The sequence below is a fragment of the Folsomia candida genome, unplaced genomic scaffold, assembly GCF_002217175.1.
Source record: "Folsomia candida strain VU population unplaced genomic scaffold, ASM221717v1 Fcan01_Sc002, whole genome shotgun sequence".
NCBI lineage: Eukaryota > Metazoa > Arthropoda > Collembola > Entomobryomorpha > Isotomidae > Folsomia > Folsomia candida.
The window spans coordinates 14,106,060-14,130,817 of NW_019091194.1; the positions used below are offsets into that span (position 1 = coordinate 14,106,060).

Consider the following 24,758-nt stretch of genomic DNA (forward strand, 5'->3'; position numbering starts at 1 on the left):
TACGTAGTCAATTATACTCTTGCTTGGAAGACCCAGCACTTATTACTATGCTGGCAACGAAGGGTGTTTTTTTGGGTATAATTTAGTTGTAATAGTTGGAAATTCTCGTCATTTGTTGATCAATGCAACGTAGGTAGGTAGGCAGGATTTGTATCGCATGGAATCCATGAGAAATAGCGAGTGGGTAAATCAAGAAAAAAATTGCAGTAAGACGAGTTACGTTGCGTTGTTATGTTGAACGCCTTCATTACCCATTAATTTAAGTCCCCACATAAGGAGAGTAATTACATACGCACATACATTACAAACCATTTATACTTTAAAACTAATTAATCTTCGATTTCCCAAAGTAATTGTTTTATTGGTTTGGTTGTTTAGGTTCAATGAAACATGTTTTTCTATTCCTTCTCTTCTTGTGCAGCCCTGAGGGATTGAATGACCTTTTTTACATATTAAATAAAAACTATAAGGATGATTTAAGTCGATGGTGTTGGTGTGGTGGATATCTGGTTGAATTTGAATGATTACGGAATAATTTGATAAACGATATCCACATCCTCTCAGCTCAAACTCAGTAGTTCCTTCTAATAAATAATTAATATTATACAATCAACACTTCATCTCGGAAAAGATTTATTTAAGTTGCTTCACGATAATCAAACGCTGCATGTACCTATTGAAGAAGTAGCCATCCAGATCATTCAACACTTCTTTCGGGCTGTTCTCAAACCCCAAATTTTAGGAAGACGTACGACTACGATTACAAGTGGCAGATTGAATTACACTTCCTGACCATATTAGAAAAGGTATAATCAGGATCTATAAATATTCGATGACTCTGATTTAACCGTCTTCACTTCAGCACCCAAGGCTCTTAAATAAATAAGTAGCGCTCGTAGTGCTGAGTTGGGGTCAGCCCGTTTTCTTGACGCGTGAATTTATAATACTGTCTCAGTTTAATTAAGGAATTACGATGGCAGTATTAACTTGAATTTTTATAATAGTTTTTTTGCGACTAATGAAACGACGGTGCTCACTTTTCACAGCGAATAGCCACACGAGGAGTTAGAATTGTGTTGAATGGCCCTCGTAAATGTAAATCTCTAATGACTCAAGGTTTTTATCAAAGGGAATGCACATAGGTGCTTGTGGTCTAAAGGGGCATATCTGATGTATTAAATTACAGATATCCATCATTCATGAATTGCACCTACGCATTTAGTGTTAAATTTTGTGTGTTTAATTTCATACACGCGTCAACCAGCTCGCGACCAACTTGTTGTGTGTACGAACGTGGTTTGACAATGCAGCGGATTCATAAAGCAATCCTCTTGCCATGAATTATGTCGTGCAGCGTTTGGCTTCTGTCTTAAGTGTTTTAAAGTAATAATTAATGGGAAAAGTTCCTCCCATTTTTGTGAAGATCGTATTAGATCCGTATGTAAATTTGCTCCATTCTATTTGTTAAAAGAAATATATTTCATCTTGAAGGTGCCCAAAATTTATATTATTTCCATTGCTGTCTAGTCTTTTGTTTTCAACAGAGTATAAAATCTTGCTTTTGGTGCAATAATAAATGTCGAATAGTGTGTGTGCCACAAATCAAATAATCATATTCGACTAACCCCAGTTTTTTACGTTAAATCAAGCAATATCTAATAACTACTACCATTTAATGTTTATGTATTGCGGATAGAAACATATCTGATTTTGATGCATAATAAATACGCTTGAATCGAATATTATTCCTGTGTCCGAATACCTAACTATTAAACTCAAATAAGTTTTACATATACCAAACTCCTTGTGGGTTCTCCAAAAAGCGGATGGAGCGCTAAATTATTATGCATTTTCTGCCGTTGGCTTTAAAAATTCAGCAGGAAACTCGGATTCGAATTCCAACTCAGAAGCGATAGATCGACACAAAATGTTAACTACGGAAGGCCATTTATTTTCACATCTTTAAAAAGCGACATTGATTCCTCAACTTGTCCTTCTTATCTCTACCAGCGATGTTTATTGCATATCGATGCCCAAGCCCTCTGGGTTGCTCTTGCCTGGCTTTAAATTTCCACGATACTTGGCCTGATTTGTGTAATTTCCTGAAATCTATTCCAACTATGGGAGGAGTTGTTCCATTTCCTACAGAATTTACTGCCTCCACGTTTAATCCCACTTTCACTATCGACCAGTGCCATCAGCCATCAACAATCTATTCAGTTTACTTAAAAACACAACTGGAAAATTCATAAGTGGAACACAGGAACTAAGCAGTGTTTTGATATTCAAATGAATGTGGATTTTAATTTAGTTTGTTCAACAAGTCCGGATTCCCGATTCCAAGATATCCATATAAACCCTCGAGTCAACAGGCCACGCCAAAGCTCTCGAATAAACGCAGCCACTTAGACACAAAAAGTACCAACGTGCACATTTCTCAAGTTTCTTTTACGATTTTTCCTTGGCTAAAATGATGCGTATAGACATCAAAACAGGAGAAAAGTAGAGTAATGCTCCTTAACCGGATAGGCTGCATGCTGGGATCGGAAAGATTGTTATCGAATCAGGCAGATCAATCGCTTCTGATTCTGAAACTGGAAACGCTCAACGAGACAAGTACTTGAGCTTGTACTACTCTTGCCCAAATCTGTAAAATGCTTAAGATTTAATTCTAGATGAGGGTTTTTGGGAGATGAAGATCTTGCATCAAACTACAAATCCAGTTAAGGTTCCATACAAACATCAACAGCAAGAGACAGAGTGCATGCACATATGTATATAAAAAGTATAAAAACAGACCATTCTCTTTTCGTCAAGCAATAATAAAGTCGAAAAACTTGAGATTTAAATTCAAGTAAGATGCCAGTTTTGTATTATTCTATTTGTTTTATGAACCACAAGAATTTCACTCGAAGGGAGCAAAAGATGGAAAAAATTGACGATATATGTGGTTGTGGTAGTAGCAGTAGTAGTAGTGCGTACATATTTACAACAATACTCACAGGAAACAAGTTGCTTTCCTTTTGCTCGTCTATATTACAACATTACGAGTAGTAAATATTCCGGCGAAAGAGCAGATTTTGTGCTCATATCTAGGGCAGCTTTTCTTTAATGGTGATAAAGTCTCATCTCGAGTCGACTCCTAACTTATTTGGTCTGCTTTACAGCTTTTCTTAGATTTCAGAACGAAGGAATTCCAATGCTGGGTGGGCACTAGGAAATGTTATAAAATAATACTTTTTTATCTCTTGGGCGTATACAGCATGTCCACTCCATTTACTTTTGCTGCTGCAGATAAGAAGGGCGCTATAGAGCACATATCACTCGCTTTTTTGTTGATTTAGTTTCTTATCAAGTTGGGTTATTTCGAGGAGAAGGAAAGATTAAAGACATCTTGACGACAAGCCATGGATGTTGAATGGCTCAAACCCTTGGTCAAACGTTGAAATGATATCCGACAGGATTGGTGTGTTTACTACGTACAACGGTACAACCGTTGAAATTTATGTATGATTGATTTCATGCTTCATTTGATAAATTGGGTGAGTGAGTTTAAAACTCTAAAAGGCTGCCAAATTAATATTTGCTGTCTCTCTGAGCAAAGTTACAAATGTTAACAAGTCTATCATGAAACAATACATGTGTACCCATTAAAATTCGACCACCACTACCACCGCATTGTTTTGCAGCCTCAGTTACATTTTTAAACGTATTGTAGTGCCACATAATAATTTCTACCATTTCAGGAATTATAATGTCTTGATTAAAATTGTTTGGTCTGTGTGTAATAAAATGTTATAAAACTAGTCGGTGCTCCACCACATGCAACATTGTTTGGATGATTTGGCAAGAGTTTGCACTCGCTCGAAAAACGTTGGAAAATCCCAAGAGATGAGACTCTGAGACTGAGAAGATATTACCGTTTAGAGCTGATTTGCGGATGATGCCACCCGATCAATCGCACCCCACCAATCGCACCCCGTCTAACGCACCCCACCATTGCCACCCCAGAGCAATCGCACCCAATCATTCGCACCCCTGCAGATGCCACCCTTTATCAATCACACCCCTAGGATTATCCCACCCCCGATTTTGTGAGATTTTGACAAATTCTTAGGTACAAATAAATCAATGCGTGTAAAGAATTCATGAAAGATTTACACATGAATCCTGTTACTTGTAAAAATATATCAAGCGTGTATGTACATATGTATGTACATACTTAACCTTTACTTAACTTAACCACGCATTATACAAGAAACAACCTGGCCAATTTTTTGTGCTAAGTTTTTATTTTTGATACGAATGATTTATATGTTTCAATTTTTACGGAGATTTTATTTTTAGATTTTTTGTCGAAATATGAGTTTAATTTATGAAGCCTGACGATATTTGAATAAATTACATTGTAATTTATTCAATAATGCTTGTAATTATTACAAGCATTGTTTTAAAAAAAACTCCAGCAACTATTTTTTTGTGCCCGAGCATTTGTCAAAATCTCACTCGAAGGCCGAGGAAAGGTAGAAATGTAATATATAATAATGTAATATATAATACATACATTGTTTTAGAACCCTAACACATTCAGCAACATATCGCATATTTACACTCATTTATTTATTTGTACCTAAGAATTTGTCAAAATTTCACAAAATCGGGGGTGGGATAATCCTAGGGGTGTGATTGATAAAGGGTGGCATCTACAGGGGTGCGAATGATTGGGTGCGATTGCTCTGGGGTGGCAATGGTGGGGTGCGTTAGACGGGGTGCGATTGGTGGGGTGCGATTGATCGGGTGGCATCATCCGCACACCTTTAGAGCTTCATATCTCCTTTTCGGGGAGAGCTGAAAATATAAATTACTCGTGCACGTAGAGAGAGAGAGAGAATTCTGTTCAAAGGAGAGAGAGATGAGAGGTGAAAAAACAATGCTTCCATTTTTGGAAATCAACAGCCATTCATAACAAAAGAATTTTTACATAATGCAACAATACCACTACTGAGCCGAAACTACACACATGCGACTGCCTAACTCACTATATTGAAGAGTGGCTCGGTTCAATGAACAACTTTGCATCATCATGATCATCATCATATGTTATGTACCGGAGCATTTTAATAATAACCGAAAATGTGGGCGACAAAAAATAGACGCCGCATGTTTCTGTAATTTAGTTCGTTATTTATAGTTATTAAATTTGGTGGGGGAGAAACTTTGCACATGTGAAATGTACAGAGTTTCATGGTGTTGCAAGAAAACAATGATTGTTGATTTAAGATTTTTTTGCAGCCGTCTTTTTCGAATCACTTCTCCGTCATTGTGTCAAGTGATGGCGTTGATTGAACAACATTTCAATTACCAGAAGAATCCCTCCTGACGCCAAATGGTGATCCCTCATTAACAGGAAATTTGATTATACACTTTACTTTAAAAAAGTAGACGGATAGAGTTGTTTTTGTATTAAAGAAATTCTGCATAGAAGAAAAATAACTCCAATTCAACGTCGTTTGATGAACCAAACTTATTAAAATCACTACTTTCTGGTTTCTAGAATAATTTAACCATTCACCTCGTTGGGAAAGTCTCATTTGTAGGCGTAGATTTGTATAATAATGTATGCGTATACGTATGTATGAACGTATATGTATACGTATTTGTGTGCCCGTTCCGTATATATATCAGTGACAATTTTTGCAAGACATTCTGATTTTACATCACTGTTTTCAACATCACAATAATAATAATGGAATTCACATTCAAGCAAAATTCATCGATATTTGTCGTCATTGTATCGTCATGTTCATTGCTTGCTAACATCACAAATCACAACTTGACGACGGTATAAATACCGGATACATGCACAGTAATCACATTCCATTCAAATCTCAAGTCCACACCAAGAGAAAGATACGACACCATAAATTCACATGTATTTAGTTTGCTAATGCCATAGCCAGACTTATCAGATGACAAGAGAACAGCGACGACTATTCAACAATGCATTCAATGATTGTCAAATACACCAAATATTTGAATACTTGTATCTTCATGAATAAATTAAATAACTAAAGAATCATGCTATGCGAAGGTTAAAGCCGTGTAGCATGGTACATCCAATTCCATGGGCTAAAGTACTAAGTATCTCATTCATTACGCTCCATTGTCATATATACGGATAGGATTTTATTTAAGGATCACCTCTATCCAATAACAATGTGTGTGTGTTATTTTATATCTGATCAGAATAAAGGGCAACACCTTCACAAATATGTATGTGCATATTTGCTTGCTATGAATGCATTAAGATCGTACTTACCCGTTAACCTCTTCATATTGATAAAACTAACATAGGAAGAAATATTTGTAAATACAAAAGGTTGATAATGCAATTATGTATGCAGTCGAAATAGGGGAAAGTCTGAGATTAAACAATTGTATCCACTTGTAAATTAAAATTGCCAAACTTCTAGAGATTTGGGAATCGTTCAGTTTTTAAGTAACGTTATTCAATCCTCATTTGACGAATCTGTTAGAATATAATTCCACATTCAAACAAATATCAACGAGAAATTTAAGACCAACAATAAATAACACAAAAGTAGCTCATTCTTTAGAAGGGGAAAAGTGAGATTAATCAAATGTCGGTTTCATCTACGGTTATGTGGTCGTGTATACAAGTTGTAATTAAGTACTCGAATTGTAAATACTTTGCCATTTCAAACCACCAATTAATTTGCCATTTTGATTTATTGGTGAGTTGTTTGGTGGAAGAGTATGCTAACAGCAAAAAGGTTGATGCTTACAAATGAGGATGGGAATGTGAGATTCTTGGGGTACTGCAAAAAAGCCAAAAATTTATCCCTTGAGATGGCAAAGGCTGTTTTGCAGAATGTTTCCCAGAAGTGTCAAGTGAGACTAAAGTGATGCGATCGATCGAGTGTTCTCGCAAACTTGAGAGAGCGGAACAATATTTATCAAAAAGAACAACGTAGCAGACCGAGTTGATTAATGAAGGGTTTCATTTAATTATTATCAAATGATCAAAATTCAAGCTGTTTTCGCTCTGCCTCTGAGTGAGTGAGTCATACAACTAGAAATTAGAAATTGAGCATGCTGTCACCACATCACAAACCATTATTTCCTCATTATTTCCTTTTGACCCAGTGTTTATTGTTTCCCAAAGACTTTGACTTTACAGTAAATAAATCTAAAACATAAGTTGGAATAAAGTTGGATCGTAGGTAAGCAATATTAATGGTTGTTCACAAGTTGCATGAGTTGTCGTTGATTCGCACAAGTTACAAATGTAAATCTTTGGCAATAATGGTGGCGGACATGCTCATCATGCTTGACCTGGTTTTCTTGAAATGATCAATCGCTCGTGGTCGAATCTCCTCCCAATTGTACATTTCCCTGTACAACGGTCGAACGTATCTGAATACGAGATTAATACACAATGTTAAACACACAAAAAATAACTACAGTGACAATGGCCCACCAACTTGATATTAATGCAATAAACGATATACATAAGTTGAGACTCACTTCATTCGTCCTTGTTCTGTCACGAACTGGAGGACCAGAGGCACTTGAGCCTCCCACTTGGCTTTCAAACACAGTCGCAGCCACCTGAGACGCAACAGACAGAAACATAAATACAGAAATAGACAGCAAAGAACTGGATATTTTCAATACGTGTCACATTGCCCCTCTAACACACCTCATCTTAAAAAAACTCCTCGATCTAATATTAATACCTGAATCGTATTTCGCAGTTCTTGTAGCTATTGAAATCATACACGGTTTGCATGGCCTGGACCTTTGAAAGGCTGACCTCTTCCTCCAAGAGTTCGGCCAGGAATTCAGTGATTTGTTGAGAAAAGAATTTTCTCAAGTCCCCCTTTGAGAAAGGACACGGTTCTACGGCGTCCCACTCCATCCATCGATTTTTTAGCTCAATACACACATCCGCTAGGCTCGTGTCAAAACTTTATAATAAACAGAAAAACCAATGATGATGATGATGTAAATTTACGAATGGCGTTACTAAACTTTAGGTAACTTAATAATATACCACGTACATACCTTGGTTTTACAGGTGGCATGCCTGTAGTGTAAAGCCACGTATCCCAGTCAATATCCTTGATCAACTCAGATATTCGGAGGTTGTTAGTGAAATAGTCAATAAACATTTTTTTGAATACATCAGTGTCGATGGATTTGAACTGATTCTCCTGAATGTAATGCTTGAAGAATGGCTCAAAGACAGCTTGATGGGAAATATTATACATAATTTATGCACATTCTTGTTTGTACTGCAGGCTGGAACAAGCCATTATACATATTGAAATTCCTTCTAAATATTTCTTACCTGGTCCTCCGACTTTTTCCTCCAGATAGTAGAGAAACACTGATCCTTTCTCATAGGGCACAACAGAGAAAAATTCATCAGGATCTAAACCAGTTAAATCCGTCACAAGTTTTGTCATCGGGTTGTCGGATTTCATTGTGTTGATACAATCCGTCAAACTTTTCCATCCTCCGATGCACTCGAATTGCCTAATAATTGACCAATAATAAATTTTCAACAACACGGTCATTTATACTACGCTTTATATCGAATGTAGAGAAGTATGTAAGTTCAGAAAAACCGACCTGAATTTCTCCCCTTTCAATATGCTCATGATTTTCCTTTCGGCATACACAGTAAAGCCCTCATTTAACCTGTTTAATATATTTGTGATAAGTAATGCCATCGTTAATTGTAAATGTTAATATTAATACCAAAAATGTTCAAAATTTATGTTTGTTACAAGATTCCCAGTCCATGAATGACTAATCTCATGTGCAACTACAAAATATTTAAATGCATTTTAATATGAAAAACAATTTTGAGATATTAATCAATCGTCAACGGGTGTTATATAGAGAATGAAACTTCATATGAACTTACTGACATTGGCTAAACTTCGATCTCCAGCGAGCTACAGCAACCAACATTATAAATGACAAGATCACGTACTTACAAATTAAATGATATGAAATACTCACAAGTGTTGGTGTCGCAAAAGTAACATTGGGATTCTCCATGCCTTCAGGATGAATAAAAGAGAGCAAGTTATCAATAGATTTGTAACGTAACTAGTTACAAAGATATGGAAACAAACATACCTCCCATTGGAAATGACGGTGGGAGAACTGTTCAAAGTGAGGATATTGTTGGACAATATTGGAAATTATTATTTAAAAATAAATCTTTGCAGGAAAAATATTATTAAAACGTTACCCAAGATATCGTAAACTCCCCAAACGTACCTTTTTAGTTCAATTTAGCCGATATAAGTATGGATTTGGTATAATTATACATTTTATCGTATGTAACTATTTTTTGTACTAACTTTCCCATGAGTTGCTCTGCAGCATTGAGCATTTCCTCCGTTTCAGCAAACTCGTAAGCTGAGGCATCAACAAATTCTGGTTCAGACCAGACCGTAGTACGAGGGCCAATCTTCTTGCTTTTGATGTGTCCCACAGCAATCGCAATAAGGTAAGCTGGAATTGGGACTTTCTGTTCAAACTTGTTGGTTTTCTTGTCAGAAACTTCGACAATGTCTTTTGAAACCTCAGCACTCATCAGTGCTTGCAGCGCTTTTGGCACTGTCACCTTAGTTTTAGACAATACGAACGCAGTGAGCATAGAAGTTCTAACGTGGCACAATAATAAATGATGAATAGGCTATTTTTATAATTGCTTATGTCTCACCTCTGCCGTATACGTGCATTTCGAAAATGGAGTATCGACACAAGGCAACAAGGACCGGGCATGGATCATCTACGCGAAAAAGTATTTCTGAACGTTACTGGTGATAGAGGTTATGATACATGAATGTGGGATATGAGATTACACTACACTCATCATAAATGATATAGATCATATAGTCACTGATGTAACTATTATTTATTATGCAATGTCCACGCTGTCATTTGATAGGATTGCAATTTGAAATAGTACCAAATACTTTTGATCCTCTACTGACAATACGAGGCATACTTAAAAGCATGGAGAAATCAAATAAAGTGAAAGTCTGCTCACCTCGCACTGGCTGAAAACATAAGGGTGCGCTTTCCCTGCAGTTTGTTCTGCGTCCAGCCATTGCAAAGCACTGCACTCTGGACTCGTCTCATAGTCCACTTGGATTTCAACCGAACTCGATCTGGCATAACATATGTAACCAATTAATTTTAAACAACTGATAACTTTTGTAATGTTCCCACAATTTGTTGCATATCATTCATTATCAAAAATTAATATCAGCCACCTACCCCGAGTTGAACAAGGATCCAACATCAATGGACAAAGGTTGGCCAAAATTCAAAACTGGGTCACCCAATTTGAATAGCAAGGCTTTGCCATCACTGCTTTTCACACTGTTGACCGTTAGTTGCCGAGTGTCGAAAACCTAAGAAAACAATGAATTAAAAGATGATAGAGTATGCATGCAAGTCTATCAAATCGTCCATCAACTTACAATTTGTTGCACCGGCTGAGTAACAGGCAATAGACGATAAGTAACCTACAATACGAACGAGTATTAAAAAATTGCAAAAATGACTGAAAACCAGGAAGACCTCCAAAACTCAATTACCAATATACTACATATGTACAATGTACCTGCCCACCGATTATTTTCTTTGCAAAGTCAACATTCCATTTCATATGCATATGGTCAACCCGTACATTTTCTGGGAAACGACAAAATATTCTTACTGTGAAAATACTTACAAACTGTAATCTATTAAACACTTAAGACATAACATACCTGGATTAGAAAATGAATTTGGGTCGTTTGGACTCAATCTTTTTGGAGCACTCATTTTCGCTAGAGAGATGGTAGAGAAATGTCTAAGACAACGGGTAAAAATTTTTGGAGTGATTTTGAAGCCGAGTTAACAACAACACTACACTGATAATCAGACTTATCTCAGAGTGGTGAGATATCAATTAATTGTGCTTAGTTTCAGCAACTCCTCGATAAGTGGGTATCAATTTACAATTTAGTTGGATATCCTCTTCAGGCACAGATGTACAAAAATGATCACGCAATCAAAAATCAACAAGTTGACTGATTGCACTCGACTGATGTTGCAAGTCGGTTTCCCGCCGGCCAGGGATCATGAGACGACGTCGTATGCTATGCTCTCTAAACCCAGTCTCACTTGGTACATTCACATTTCTTTCTCTTCGCATGATAAAGTAGAAACCAGTCTCGATTTCCCCATTTTGTCAATATTCTCATTGATGAATGACTAGAGAGAGAGCGATTTCTTTACAAACCGACCTGAGTTTTAAATCACGTGAAAATGGTAGAAATATTATCTTGGCAATTTGTGCCCTTGTAAAATCATGGTGCCAAAGACCCACATATGCCTTTGCACAGGGGGAAACGGGTCCAAGCTCTTTTTGCGTTTGTGTAGACTTTTTTGCAAGAATAACAAGTCGCTCTCTTTCAGTAATTACTCGGCAGCTGCCACTTGACAATATCAGCTTATTTATTTTGCAATTTCGAGAGAACTCAATCGTACTTCATATCTCGTTCTAAGATCAGCTTTGTTAACTACCATATCGATCGAACTATACTTTGCCAACTGTTTGATACTTTGATTAGTTGTCGCTTACGCATTAGTGAATTTTGGTAAGGAATAATAAGGGCCTTATATGGATTCCCTTATTGTTGACAAAGATGGATATTCCTCATTCTTCAATTATCGACGCGTCTCTTCACGAGTGATGATCATTGCTGGTGATGTCACCCTTGAATGGATTGGACGCGTTGGGCTACTGGTCTTCATTTTTGTACAAATAACGAACCAGTATCCCCATCCAAGTGGCTCTTAATAAGTGTTGACATGTTCAACTTTAGTCTAGAAACACCACAGATTCTAGAATTAAAGGAAATCCTGGCAGTCTTTACTTTGTGATGATTCCTGCACAGTCCACCGAATGAATTTTACTCACATATTTTTTTTTGCAAGGAGACAATATAAGCAAATTCGTGACTATGAAGTCACACGAGAATAAATATGAGGGACGTGCAGTCATGGGTGTTAGGCTTTCCTTAAATACCTCATCTTTACCCTTAGACATTAATTAATCCTACAGTATACTCCATCTATCGGTATTAGTCAATTGGTAGTTGTCTCCTGACAAGCCCCAGCTCCCATCTATATAAAACACATTAAAAGAAAAGTGCCATGCATGCCCCGGGCTAGTATATCACCTCACAGTCTTTTTGATGCAGACCCAGCTCACATCACTAAATTTTAGCTCGTGATTTTTTCGACAAATTCGTTTAATATTTGACCTTGTACAAATCAAGATGTCGTCAACCGGCAAGGGGGACAGGTAAGCCATGTTTGCTATTATTTTTAACCTAAGGGCAAAGAGTTATATATTTTTTAAAAACTTTTGTGACGACGTTGTCGCACATAACAGAGATGACGTAGTCACTCTAGAGAAAGAGGATAACGTGGTTACCTCAAATATATTTTTTGAGAGGACGTAGTCCCTCATTAAAAAAAAAATTAAAAAGCACTGAAAACTTAAAAAGTCAAACTTGAACATGTGTTGTTATTATAATCGTTAGTGCTGATGACGTGACCGCTGGTCCGCCCAAACCGAAAAAGAGGAAGGTGTCCGTTTTGGCCTCTCATTCAAAAGCAATTGCTGAACTTCAGTCACTGCCTAATGAGATTAGGCAAATTAAGGAAATTTTGCTCGGTACGCAAAATAATAGCCAACAGAAATCAGTCGACGTTGTTGACGACACAATGCAAAGCTTACTCCAACATGAAAAAGGTTTGGAAATATTGGAATATTAATATATAAGAGGTATTCAGAGATGATATCTGTTCATAGAAGTGATTGATGATTCCACTCTCGTTGACGATGGACCGACATCTGAGCTCTTAGATATATTAAATGAAAGTCAGATTGAACCGGAATTTGGACCGGATTTGCATGTTAACGTGGCCAGTTCTTTTTCGAATTTGGGAAAAACAGTGTTATCTAAAGAGAAAATCGAAGAATTGAGGAAACCCTTTCTTACACCAGCTAATTGCAAACTTCTCGGAGTTCCAAGGGTAAACCCAGAAATTTGGACCGTATTGCCTCAAAAATCAAAGCAAGGAGATTTCCAATCCCAACAAATGTTAACAATCCTATCGAGCTCAACTGTTGCATTGGCTCATTTAGCAGAAAAAGTGATGTTGAATTCGAAAAAGATGCCCCCAGAGTTGAGTCAAGATCTTCTGAGGCTGACTATTCAAGCTGCAACATTGAATTCAAAATTGAGCCAAGATATCAATATGAAACGGAAGCAGGATATTAAGCCTGCATTAAGCACTGAAATTGTGGCAGTGTGCAACACGCCATCAACACCGGAGTTACTATTTGGAGACAATGTTTGTGACACCATCAAGGCCGCCAGAGCAGCTGCCACTGTTATCAGGACGTCCACAAACCGGAGAGGATTTTCCCGTTTTTCAAACAGACCCCAAAATACTTTCACTAATTCCTCAAGAGGTACATATTTAAACTACAATCGGGCCTCCTACAGCCGAGGGGGCCCGCGATTCAATCACAGACAAAACTTCACGCAATTCAACCCAAGAGGATCGATGCTGCGACCTCAATGGAGACCACCGAGTCGATCGCAGTAAATGTAAGCAGGGCAAGAAAATTAAGTTTATATTTAAAAAATTGGGAGAAAAATACGAAAGACAAGGAAATTCTAGAGGCAATCGAAAATTTTCGCATACCATTTGTGAGTATTCCATGCCAAAGTAATGCACCAGAGCCATTTCGATTTTCTGAGGTAGAGTTACCATATGCTAGAAAATGTGTACAAACTTTATTAGATACTGGTGCAGTTGTTAAAGTGTTGCCTTGCGAAGGTCAATTTGTTTCAAGAATATTTCTTGTCCCAAAGAAGGAGCCAAATTCTTACAGATTAGTGATCAATCTTAAATCTTTGAATGAGTATATTCTATCTCCTCATTTTAAAATGGAAAATTTAAAATCAGTTATTAGTATTATAGAAAACAATTGTTGGATGGCAACTTTAGACCTAACGGATGCTTATCATGCCATTCCGGTGCACCCAGATGATCAAATATTTTTAAGATTTGAATTTGAAGGTATTTTGTACCAATTTACTTGCCTTGCCTTTGGAATTTCATGTGCTCCAAGACTTTTTACTAAGATATTTAGACCAATAATGGCATTATTAAGAAAGAGAAAGTTTATTTCTAATCAATACCTTGATGATTTACTTCTAATAGGTGGAAACAAATCGGAATGTTTAAGGAATATAAGGTCAACTAAATGTTTATTGACTTGGTTGGGTTTCACAATTAATGAGAAAAAATCTAAATTAATGCCAAGTCAAGTAGTTGAATACTTGGGTTTTGTTTACAACTCGAAACTCATGCAAATTTCGTTACCTGCACGCAAGGTGACTAAAATTAATGACATTATTTTGAAAGTTTTACAAAAGGAGACAATTAAGATTCAAGAGTTAGCTAAATTGGTAGGGAATCTGGTAGCAGCTAGTCCTGCTATACGTTATTCGAGTACTTACATAAGACGCTTAGAATTGCTGAGAAATGCAGCATTAATTCAATGCAGTGGCGATTATAATGGAAAATGCACAATAAATGCACAATGTCGAGCAGACATTCAGTGGTGGCAGAGAAAGTTGCCAAATTCATTTGAAACTATAAGATCGGACAGCTTTGTCTTGACGTTGACCACTGATTCGTCTACGACTGGTTGGGGTGCCCACACTGAGTCACAAGTTACACGAGGTTTTTGGTCAACAGACGAAAAGCTTCTTCATATAAATACACTAGAATTGATCGCAGTGATTAATGGGTTAAAATCATTATGCTCGAGTTCATCTGATTGCAATATTCTAGTTCGCAGTGATAATACCACCACTATAGCATACATTAATAAGTTTGGGGGATGTCGCTCAGAAATAAATTTAAAATGGACTAGAATCCTTTGGCAATGGTGTGAGGAAAGAAATATTTGGATATTTGCATCATATATCAAATCCTCGCAGAATTATATAGCGGACAAACAATCCAGGGAAGAGATTGATAAGACGGATTATTCCTTAGATCTGAAATCCTTTAATCTTATTTGTGATCACTTCGGGACGCCCGAAATCGATCTGTTTGCCACCACTTATTCTGCTAAATGTACCAGATTTGCGTCTTGGTTTCCAGATCCAAATTCCGAAATAGTTGACGCTTTCACTTTCCGGTGGTCACAATATTTTTACGCATTTCCACCCTTTTCTCAAATTTCGCGTACAATAAACAAAATAAAACATGAAAGGGCAACTGGTATTGTAGTTTTTCCAGACTGGTGTACTCAAACATGGTATCCTCAATTTTCGAAACTTCTAAAATCCAAAGTTTTGGTTTTACATCAAAATACTTATGATTTAAAATCCCCATATGATGATTCTTCTCATCCTTTATGCAGGAAGATGAATCTCATGGCAGCAATTTTATGTGGCAAAACGACCAGTACCCCGAGAACGTAACAAAATTACTCCTTTCATCGTGCCAGGATTCTACCTGGAAACAATATTCTTCAAATTTTAAAAAATGGACGGAATACTGTACCATTAACAATCTCCCAGTTTGGAGGCCTTCAATTAATAGTATTTTAGAATTTCTTGCAAAACTTCATGACGACGGATTAGGGTATACCTCAATTAATTCAATGAGATCTTGTCTTTCTACAATGATAGGGAAAGTTGACGGGCAAAATATAGGGACTCATCCCGTCGTGTGTCGCCTATTAAAAGGGGTAGCAAACAGTCGACCCCCCAAACCAAAATATGAAAATACATGGGACTCTAACTTGGTGCTTCAATTTTGTAAAAATTTAGGCGAGAATTCGAGATTAAATATTATTGATTTGTCACATAAATTAGTGGCCTTGTTGGCCCTGACCACAGGCCAACGAGTACAAACCTTATCTGCTATAAGTGTTCCCAATATTAATTTTAAAAGTGGTTCATGTGAAATCGTAATTTATGATAAATTAAAGTCTAGTAAGCCAGGTAGTACGACAATTTTATCCTTACCTAATTTTTTAGATATTAACTTATGTGTAGTTAAAACCTTGAAATGTTATTTAGCTAAAACTAAAGAGATACGGAAAACAGATAAACTGTTCATTTCTACACGAACCCCTTATGGGGCCGTTTCTCGAGATACGCTTAGTCGTTGGTTAAAAATAGTATTAAGTAAGTCCGGTATTAATATTAATGTATACTCAGGTCATAGTTTTCGTCATTCTTCTACCTCGAAAGCTCATGAACGAGGAGTTTGTGTTGATTCTATTTATAAAGCTGCTGGGTGGTGTAATAACTCCAAAGTTTTTGCTAAACATTATCGTAGACCTATTATAAACACACACGAATTTGCAAATGCTGTATTGAATGGCTGATGATATTTAATATAAATGTTATAATAAATGTTGATTTAAACATGTATTCATAATTGCTTGTTGTGTAGCATTTTCTCATGAAGCTTTGAATTACTACCAATTGACTAATACCGATAGATGGAGTATACTGTAGGATTAATTGATAATTATCCGAGGACGGCGCGAAGCGCCGGACGACGGATAATTGTAATTATCCGAAGTAATACGGAATCTTGAGGTATTAGCGCCTCACCCACCCACCCGATTGTTCATTCGAAAATGTTTTTTGGACTGTGAGGTGATATACTAGCCCGGGGCATGCATGGCACTTTTCTTTTAATGTGTTTTATATAGATGGGAGCTGGGGCTTGTCAGGAGACAACTACCAATTGACTAATACCTCAAGATTCCGTATTACTTCGGATAATTACAATTATCCGTCGTCCGGCGCTTCGCGCCGTCCTCGGATAATTATCAATTATTGCGTATTGCGTATTGGAATTTTATGCATATTAGAACTGAAATGGACTGAGAAAATCCTGGTTATTTATGTATTATTGTATCAGAAAAGGTTCTTGGATTCTGAAGATCAAGATCGTGGTCCAGTATTGTCTGCTGGCATGATAAAAGTTGTGAATGTGTGAGGCGAGCCAATAATCGAGTCCCTCAGGCCAGGGTCGGGTCGGTGGGTCGTCATTATTGTGTTACGGGCGTTGTGGTGGCTGGCTGACCACTTTGCCGAAAGAAAGAATAAGAAATCGTACTCACACACGGCGACTGGGATGGAATGAGATTGAAGTAGGTACTTTGAGCCACCTTATGAAAACACTGATGCTGACGAAGCATCATCCATTCACTCCAAGTCACAGTTTTTCAGTCTCACCCAATCCTTATCCTAAATGGTGTACCTGCAGATTGAATAGTGCTCAAAATTGTCTTGTTCCCTTGTCTGCAGAGTCTCCACATTCTTCGTCTTCCTCTCCCTTTACTTCAAGAAGAAAGAAGGCAGGAGAACTTATGAACTGTGAAGATTAGATTTGATGTTGTTGTTGCGCACCTTGTTCAAGATTGCTGCAGCCAAATGTCCAATAAATCTGCTAACTCGGACATTGAAATCAGGTTACTCCCAACCCTTCAGCCCCAATATCTTTTCTTCAGCCATTATGCATATCCATACTTACATGCTACACTCTTATATTAAGCATATGAACAGTTGGTCATATTTCTATTATTGAGTGAGCTTCACATGAAATTAAACAGGGAGTAAGAAAACACTTAATTCAAGCACTTCGATACATTTAATTCTATTCAAGTTTCAAAAACGAATTACGAGACGTGATGCTCTTTTGTTCCCAGAAGTTTATGAGCTTGTGGTTCTTCAAGAAGTGCATCTACCATTACTGCAACTGAATTGAATTTTCTAGGTGTATATATTTTAAGTTTATACGTATGTGTGCGTATTATTTTTTAGTTTGCACCTTTCTTAAATAGTGGACAGTGAATAGATTTAATTTAATCGATTTGCATTCAAATATTTAGGACGCGCATATATTTAAAACTCGCTTCATTTTAATATTCCCGGACCACTTGATAAGTAATCTGTATCATGAAATGCATTTTCTAATATTCGTAGCTTTGCATTTATTAATAGCAAGAAATGGGATGGTCCAACTCAACTGATATGTTGTATATCTGTATGTACATTGATGATGATACTGCAGTTGTACAAAAAATTGCCGAGCAAATGATTACCTCATGCCTCCAATTTCCTAGCTGGTGCCTCATGTCTGGAAGTCTGGATTGACAATGTATTATGTTCTCAAAAAGTTGTTAAGTTATTGCAGTTTTATTGGCATGTTGGCAACTTCTTGGTTAGTTTCACCCACCCTGTCTGCCTGTCTGTTTCATTTCATATCTCAGATTAGATTGGGAGACACCCTGAATTACATTGTACTCTTGCACTTGATTCCAGTTCCTATCTCAGCCCATCCAAGTAAGTAGATTGGTGGATCTCGTCTTCTTTAAAGTATATGCATTTCAAACTGAATTTATTAATCTCAATCAATAATCTACGAGTTTATATTATTACCTGGAACAGCATCCTGATTGATAAAACTGGATTGTGTATGTACATTTATCATATGAGATGCATAGGAGAAATTCCACGCATTGAATCTAGACTGCATAAATATAAGCGTATTTTTCACTTGGGTTGGAAATGAATATTTTCCTTGTTTTATGACCTCAAAACGCTTTGTCCTTAGCATAATGACAACGAGTAAGAATTAATTTCTGCGCAGTTTGAGCAGATTTATGCTTTCTCTTCAACTGAAAAGAGATGAATGTGTATAGAAGCTTGGAATGTATTTGCTCTGGACGCGTATACATTATGCCTCTCCTCCATCCATTGCATAAATCTTGTTTTGAAGGGAAATTAAAGTGCAAAGCTAGCAAAGACTTGACTCCGACAGGGCAGAGAGCCACCAAGCATTGGTAAAGCACGATATGGTCAACAATGTGATTATCATTATGGCATGTCTGATATGGTTAGTACACATCCACAAAGATTTAAACTTGGTCAGGTTAATAAGTGCATGAACATAAATCCACGTTGCCCATATTTCACATGGAATTAAAGAAACCCTTAAGCTAGGATAATTCGGAAAATATGGTTTAGCTTTCCTTCGCTGGTTGGCCCATTCCTCCGATGCGGAATTACACGTAATAATATTACGTATTACTTGTGGGGAACTTGGTCTGAATTCGTATCCGTGGTTCGTACGTTAAGAAGCATTATGCAGTAAATGTGTATGTATGCGTATGCAGCTTTATTTTGAGTAATAGTTTGTTAAATCGAGAAGTTGGGTGATCAACCATGACCAAAGTAATCGCAGTTGTTGTGTTGTAATTATTAGTAGCTGCACTACAACTTTCCACCAAAGCAAAGCAAAGCAAAGCAGGTCAAAACATTATGTGCCTTATGATAAATGATTCTTCTTCCACTTAGTTTTTGGGCTGGTCTGCCTAAAGTTTCATGATTTTCATGGACACGCTATTTATGAAGGATTTTAGTAATTTCCTCAGCTTTGAGTTTTGCCTGTATCAATTTTGCTCCATAGGATTTATTTGACCCTGAATAATTATGCTTTTTTAGAGTACTTCCCCCTTTATTGCACCTCGCAAAGTTTCAAGCTTTCTAAAACTCCCCATTAAAGCAATTATAATAAAAAGTCGACATTGTGTCACCTAGCTCGCCAGCCAACAAGCAAAATGTCTTCTTACTGCCTTTTGAACAAGATTCTGTCTGATTTCGGCCAAACAATCTTTACGTCGTCAATCAACATTTTAACAATGCCGACATTTAAGTACAATTTAATCCACTTAGTTTGGGTGGGATTGGGCAATTCGTTGATGTGCTTGGTTGTAAAATTTACCTTAAACTTGTCTAATGAAGGTGACTAATGAAGCGTTGGGTGTGATATGGTGTGGTCCAAATTCATTATTCCATTTGAGATGCAATAAGATGTGCATAAGTACATACGTTCGGAGTTGAATATGTTGTACAGTACAGAATGATGTATAAATGCATATGTACATTTATTGCTGTTCTTTTAAAAACGTTTAATTAATTTACATATGTTGCAACAGTACGAGTTATTTAATGTAAGAAATATGTACACACAGAAAACAGTCTTAAATATCTTAATACAAAAGCGTAGTTATATTTAGGTAAATACGTTTGCATATAGTTGACCGACTTTTACATATATACATAAGTAGATGTACATTAAAGTTGTTGGCATAAGAGCTGCTGCTGTCTTTCCTTTTGAACTTTAGAATGCTTACTTAAGCCGTACTTAAGTTAAGGACATTTGAAGGAAGGGTATATAAACGAAATAAAGTATTTCTTCTGCCCCATTGTTGTTGGATTATCTCCAATCAAAGACACATCTTGGGCGAAAGTACATCAGCTCAGCCCAATTGGATTGGTAGTGGGTCATCTCCAGCGAGGACGACTTGCTATGCACCACTCTCTGGAAGACCAGCCTTTCCTTCGATTGTTATTCATTACTTTGTGTCTTCAAGTCAATTCAGTCACCACCACGGCAACTTCTTCGTGGAGGTTGAGTAGGTGTAGGCCAAGTCACAATCTGGACTTTTCGCCGTGTGCGTTGTGGTTTCCAGTGATTAATGTGTAGGCGTTCTATCTGCTCGGATAACGACCATTGTTTCTGATTTCACAATGTCAATTACATTGTTCAAATAGAAATTCAGAGTAAATTGATGTCGATTATCTGGAAATCAGTTCACAGGAAGGAAGGAGAAGGATCGAGGGGATTTAGAGTAGGAATAGATTTTATGGCATGAAAGGATTTGCCCTTTACTGGCTGTAGTTTCAAAGATAATTCTGTCATAGGCAGCTTTATTCCTTCATCTCATTACAAATTCGTTAAAATAAAGCAAGTGGTTTACTTTGTGGGCCAAAATGTACTTTCATATATCTACTCCTCCACTCAAAAGTGTTTATTATTTTTCTAAACAACTTAACCTAACTTACTTGAATATTTTGCAATAATAAATTTAACCTTTTGTTCCTTCAGCCAAGTCAATAACTTGAGCAAAGAATAAAGAAACAGAGACAAGAGTTTTCAAATCTCTCAAAATACAAGGAGAGAAACACCTGAATCTATTAGTCTGAGAAAATTTGGTTTGCTCGTTTGTTAAGCTATTTGATTGACCAAAGAATCTAAATATTTGTCTTTTCGCCTACTCTCCACTTAAAACTTCAGTGCCTCATCAGTTCTTATGCAAATGAGATTCTATTCAAATTTTAAACTTGAACTTTTAACAGGCGTACTAAAGTTTTCCGTTTGTTATAAATTGAACCAAACGTGGTTCGTAAGTGAACACTAAACCGACTAGCGAGTACATACAGTTATTTATATACATACATATACATAAATAGGCATTTATGTAAGGACGACCACATTCAGTTCAGAGACTTGCTGAATGTTTTGTTTAACCAATATTCTCAATAATTCTACTACAATAAATGTCAGTTGTCAGTCACAAAAAGATATCAACAAATTCATAATATTTATATTATTATATAATATTATTTGAGAAATTGAGGCTGGTAAATAATTTTTAAAATTTCTTCTTTTTTTGAAGTTCAAATGCAAGTTCTCACTCTCCCAATTAACCTGGAGGTCATTCTGTCTGTTTCTATTATCCTCGTGAAGGTATAAATAATTTTATTCATAATGATGTCGAAAACTGTTTTTGGAACAAGTTTCATTCAGGTTTGCACGATCTACTCAAAAAATAATTATAAAGCAAATAATTTATATACGAATATCTGCAAAAAAATAAAACAAAATAGGCCAGAATTCTTCTCAAAATCTTTGTTTAACTCTTTTTCTGGGACTTATGATAGGAGATAAAGTTCCAGAAAATGATGACGCTTGGAACTTGTTTGTTGTACGTTTGACCGTTCTTGAATCGCATATTTTTTAATAATTTAGTCTGCAAAATAGTGCAAGATTAATACCACCACTATAAATAATAATGAACCTTCCAGCTGGGGTATACAAATTATAGATCATTGTTAACCTTTTTAGTTGCAAAATAGCTTGTAAAAATATGTGCATGGAATTAAACACAATTTCAGTGAAAAGTTTAAGATTTGCCCGTAAAGAGAAATAGTAACCACACCGCGTCTTGTGTATGATGTCAGCAAGTACTGTTTCGTTCGTGTGGCATTCCTGATTTATCTGTCAAAGGCGCCGCTAATAGTTTAATGACAAGTATTTGTGAAAATTATCGTTGATGGAGTTATTTCCAAAAAAAACAGTTATCAAATAACACAAGCCTGCATTTGAGAAGGGAATGATTTGAAAATTATGAACATTGAGAGGTGTGATACGACCTAATTGAGTTGGACCCCCATCATTACATCTGCTTCAGGTATTCACTCACCCAAATTTCGTCTGACCTGGTCAAGAACATTTAAAGCAATTACACCAATTACTGTGGTCACTTTTTGATTCGACAGTTCGCTTTTTTCTCACAAGACAAAAGCCTAAATGCTTAATTTGCTTTAGAGAGAAGGTAGTTTCAGCAGGTCCACCACGAGGAGAGAGGAGAAAAGTTCTCCCTGAATCAGAAATAATTAGGGTGGCCCAAGATCAAAGGGCAGCAGCGATTTTGTTTATCCACCCGACCAACGCTGCCACATACATTTGTTATACCTTATGGTTGCACAAAAGTTACAATTTTATGGGAATGCAGTTTAAAAGTCCTTCTTTCTACCTGACTCAAATGTACTCTCACAGCAAAATCAAGAGGTGGAAAATTCCATAAAATAAATTTAATGAACACTCGCCCGAGTGCGATATGATTTCCTTGATTAAGCTCTTGACTCTAGGGCACTCGTTCATTATTCACCCATCAGCAGCCCATGCATGCAGAACTGGATTTCTGGTGTAATGAATTCTAATTACACCACAATTATGTGCGCATCCCTCAGTTAATTCTTTGACGTGCAATATGCCGAACTGCTATATCTTCTGACTTTTTTGTTGTTATATATTTTGGCTGTGAAACGCTCATGAAGCCAAAGTTGATTGGACCACCTAACCACATGTTCAAAAATTAGGTGCATATGAATACGATCAACAATCAACTAAATCATACTTCATACTTGTAAGTTACAAGTTGTAACCATATTTTAATGGCAGAGCGCCGCGGAATATGAACGGCTGTCCATTCATACATATACTGATCGTGTCGTCAATTTGTTGATTGCTAGATTAATGAATTGGTATTGCATGCTGTGTCAAAGTCTTGTTAAAATTTGGGATGAGCGCACAAAGCACGGCATCGTTATCATTATAAATGATACTTACGGATTAAGTTCACGCTGCCTGCACAAAATGAGACCTACAGCACGGATGAAAAATTATATGCAGTCGCAACTGAGGTAATGATACATAACTGATATATATATACATACATTAAATGCTTACTTCAAAGGTTGAGCTGGTTGTGCTTGAGCACATTGACTTAATGATCATCATTTAGTTACACGTTGTCAAATAAAGTCGGAATAGACACCACTTTGGTTGTTTCAAATGATCTGGGCCCCTTGTCGGAATTTATGGCTTTTCTTCTCGCTCATGACATCATTAACTATGCTCAGGTAGGCGAAGACAAAGAATGTCTCCGAACCCATGTTGTTTTTGGTAGGTCGCCTTCGTCGTTGTCGTTGGAATGACGTGGTGTGGTCTGCAGATCGGAGCGACGAGGAGATGAAATGAGATGAGCAACAAACATTACTTCCACAAATGAACCTCTCAGAAGGCCTGGTACTGGAGAAATAATGAGGTTAAATGCACCTGCAGGGATGAGCTCCACGTTCAGGTATCTTGTTTTATGCGAATATTTCTCCAGTTAATATAATGGAGCCATAATTAACCCATAATTTCTTGAATTAACTTTCCCCAGACCCTGTAGACTCATTTGTAAAATGAGATTACTTCCAATCCTACGAGCACAAATCCAGCTATATTTCTATATTCCATGTGTATACAATTACGAACAGCTTGTCCTTGAATAATATATATCAGTACTCGTATGTGAAGGTAGTAGTTCGCAAATTTTTACGAAGGCATGCTTCAGAAATAAATAAAATGTAACGAAATGATGCTCAAGATTTAAATCAGCCAAATATTCATAAAGTCACGGGTTCAAAGACACTGACTTTTTTGGAAGATTTAGAGTGTGTGATTTGCAGTGAAGTTGCACTCCAATTACTTTCTTGTAGTAAAGCTAACAAAATTGGATCGGGTACACTACAAAAACGCAGCACACGGTTGCATAGTTTGAAGGGGTACGAGAACAAAAAAGATAAATCTGATACATGAGCTTTCATAATGGTACATCGCTGCTCCTAAAAAGCGTGCAATACGTACTTGGGTCACGTGAAAATGGCAAAATTGTCTAAAATTGCAATATGTATTACCGCATTATGGCTATAAAATCTGCTTACGTTGACATTTCTCGCCGCAAGGAACTTTATATATGTCTCATATTATATTGGTCCACACTTTCCATGTGAAACTATACGTACACGGGATTGCATCCAGGTTTTAAATATGCGAAGGTAAGAGGATAAATATATGTTCTATGTGTTACATTGCCTCGCGTTTTTATTACAAGTTCACTGCAGTAAGTAAAATGAATCATC

General features: G+C 36.8%; 2 protein-coding genes and 1 long non-coding RNA gene across 5 annotated transcripts; 2 read left to right on the forward strand and 1 right to left on the reverse strand.

Annotated features, from left to right (window-relative positions):
- Positions 1-7,140: 7,140 nt before the first annotated feature.
- On the reverse strand, positions 7,141-11,151 carry LOC110842883 (leukotriene A-4 hydrolase). Its single transcript, XM_022088737.2, has 18 exons — positions 10,824-11,151; positions 10,676-10,746; positions 10,533-10,577; positions 10,327-10,463; positions 10,097-10,217; positions 9,767-9,835; positions 9,402-9,667; positions 9,290-9,318; positions 9,175-9,201; positions 9,055-9,095; positions 8,957-8,987; positions 8,788-8,854; positions 8,659-8,727; positions 8,375-8,562; positions 8,089-8,272; positions 7,761-7,991; positions 7,549-7,632; positions 7,141-7,437 (listed from the first exon to the last, which is right to left on the reverse strand). The coding sequence occupies exons 1-18, from the start codon at positions 10,876-10,878 to the stop codon at positions 7,302-7,304; spliced, it is 1,851 nt and encodes a 616-aa protein (XP_021944429.1). The 5' UTR covers positions 10,879-11,151; the 3' UTR covers positions 7,141-7,301.
- A 633-nt stretch (positions 11,152-11,784) lies between these two features.
- On the forward strand, positions 11,785-16,960 carry LOC118434470. Of its 3 annotated transcripts, XM_035848099.1 has the most exons (4): positions 11,785-12,406; positions 12,648-12,859; positions 12,920-13,724; positions 15,557-16,960. In XM_035848099.1, the coding sequence occupies exons 1-3, from the start codon at positions 12,381-12,383 to the stop codon at positions 13,720-13,722; spliced, it is 1,041 nt and encodes a 346-aa protein (XP_035703992.1). In that variant the 5' UTR covers positions 11,785-12,380; the 3' UTR covers positions 13,723-13,724; positions 15,557-16,960. The 3 variants fall into 3 exon arrangements, with proteins under 3 accessions (XP_035703992.1, XP_035703991.1, XP_035703993.1); XM_035848098.1 differs by having other exon boundaries at positions 12,920-16,960; XM_035848100.1 differs by lacking the exons at positions 12,648-12,859; positions 12,920-13,724.
- Positions 16,961-20,193: 3,233 nt separating this feature from the next.
- On the forward strand, positions 20,194-24,222 carry LOC118434248. The gene is made up of 2 exons (XR_004833861.1): positions 20,194-23,932; positions 24,017-24,222. It is a non-coding gene; the product is annotated as an uncharacterized LOC118434248 (long non-coding RNA).
- The last annotated feature ends 536 nt before the right edge of the window (positions 24,223-24,758 follow it).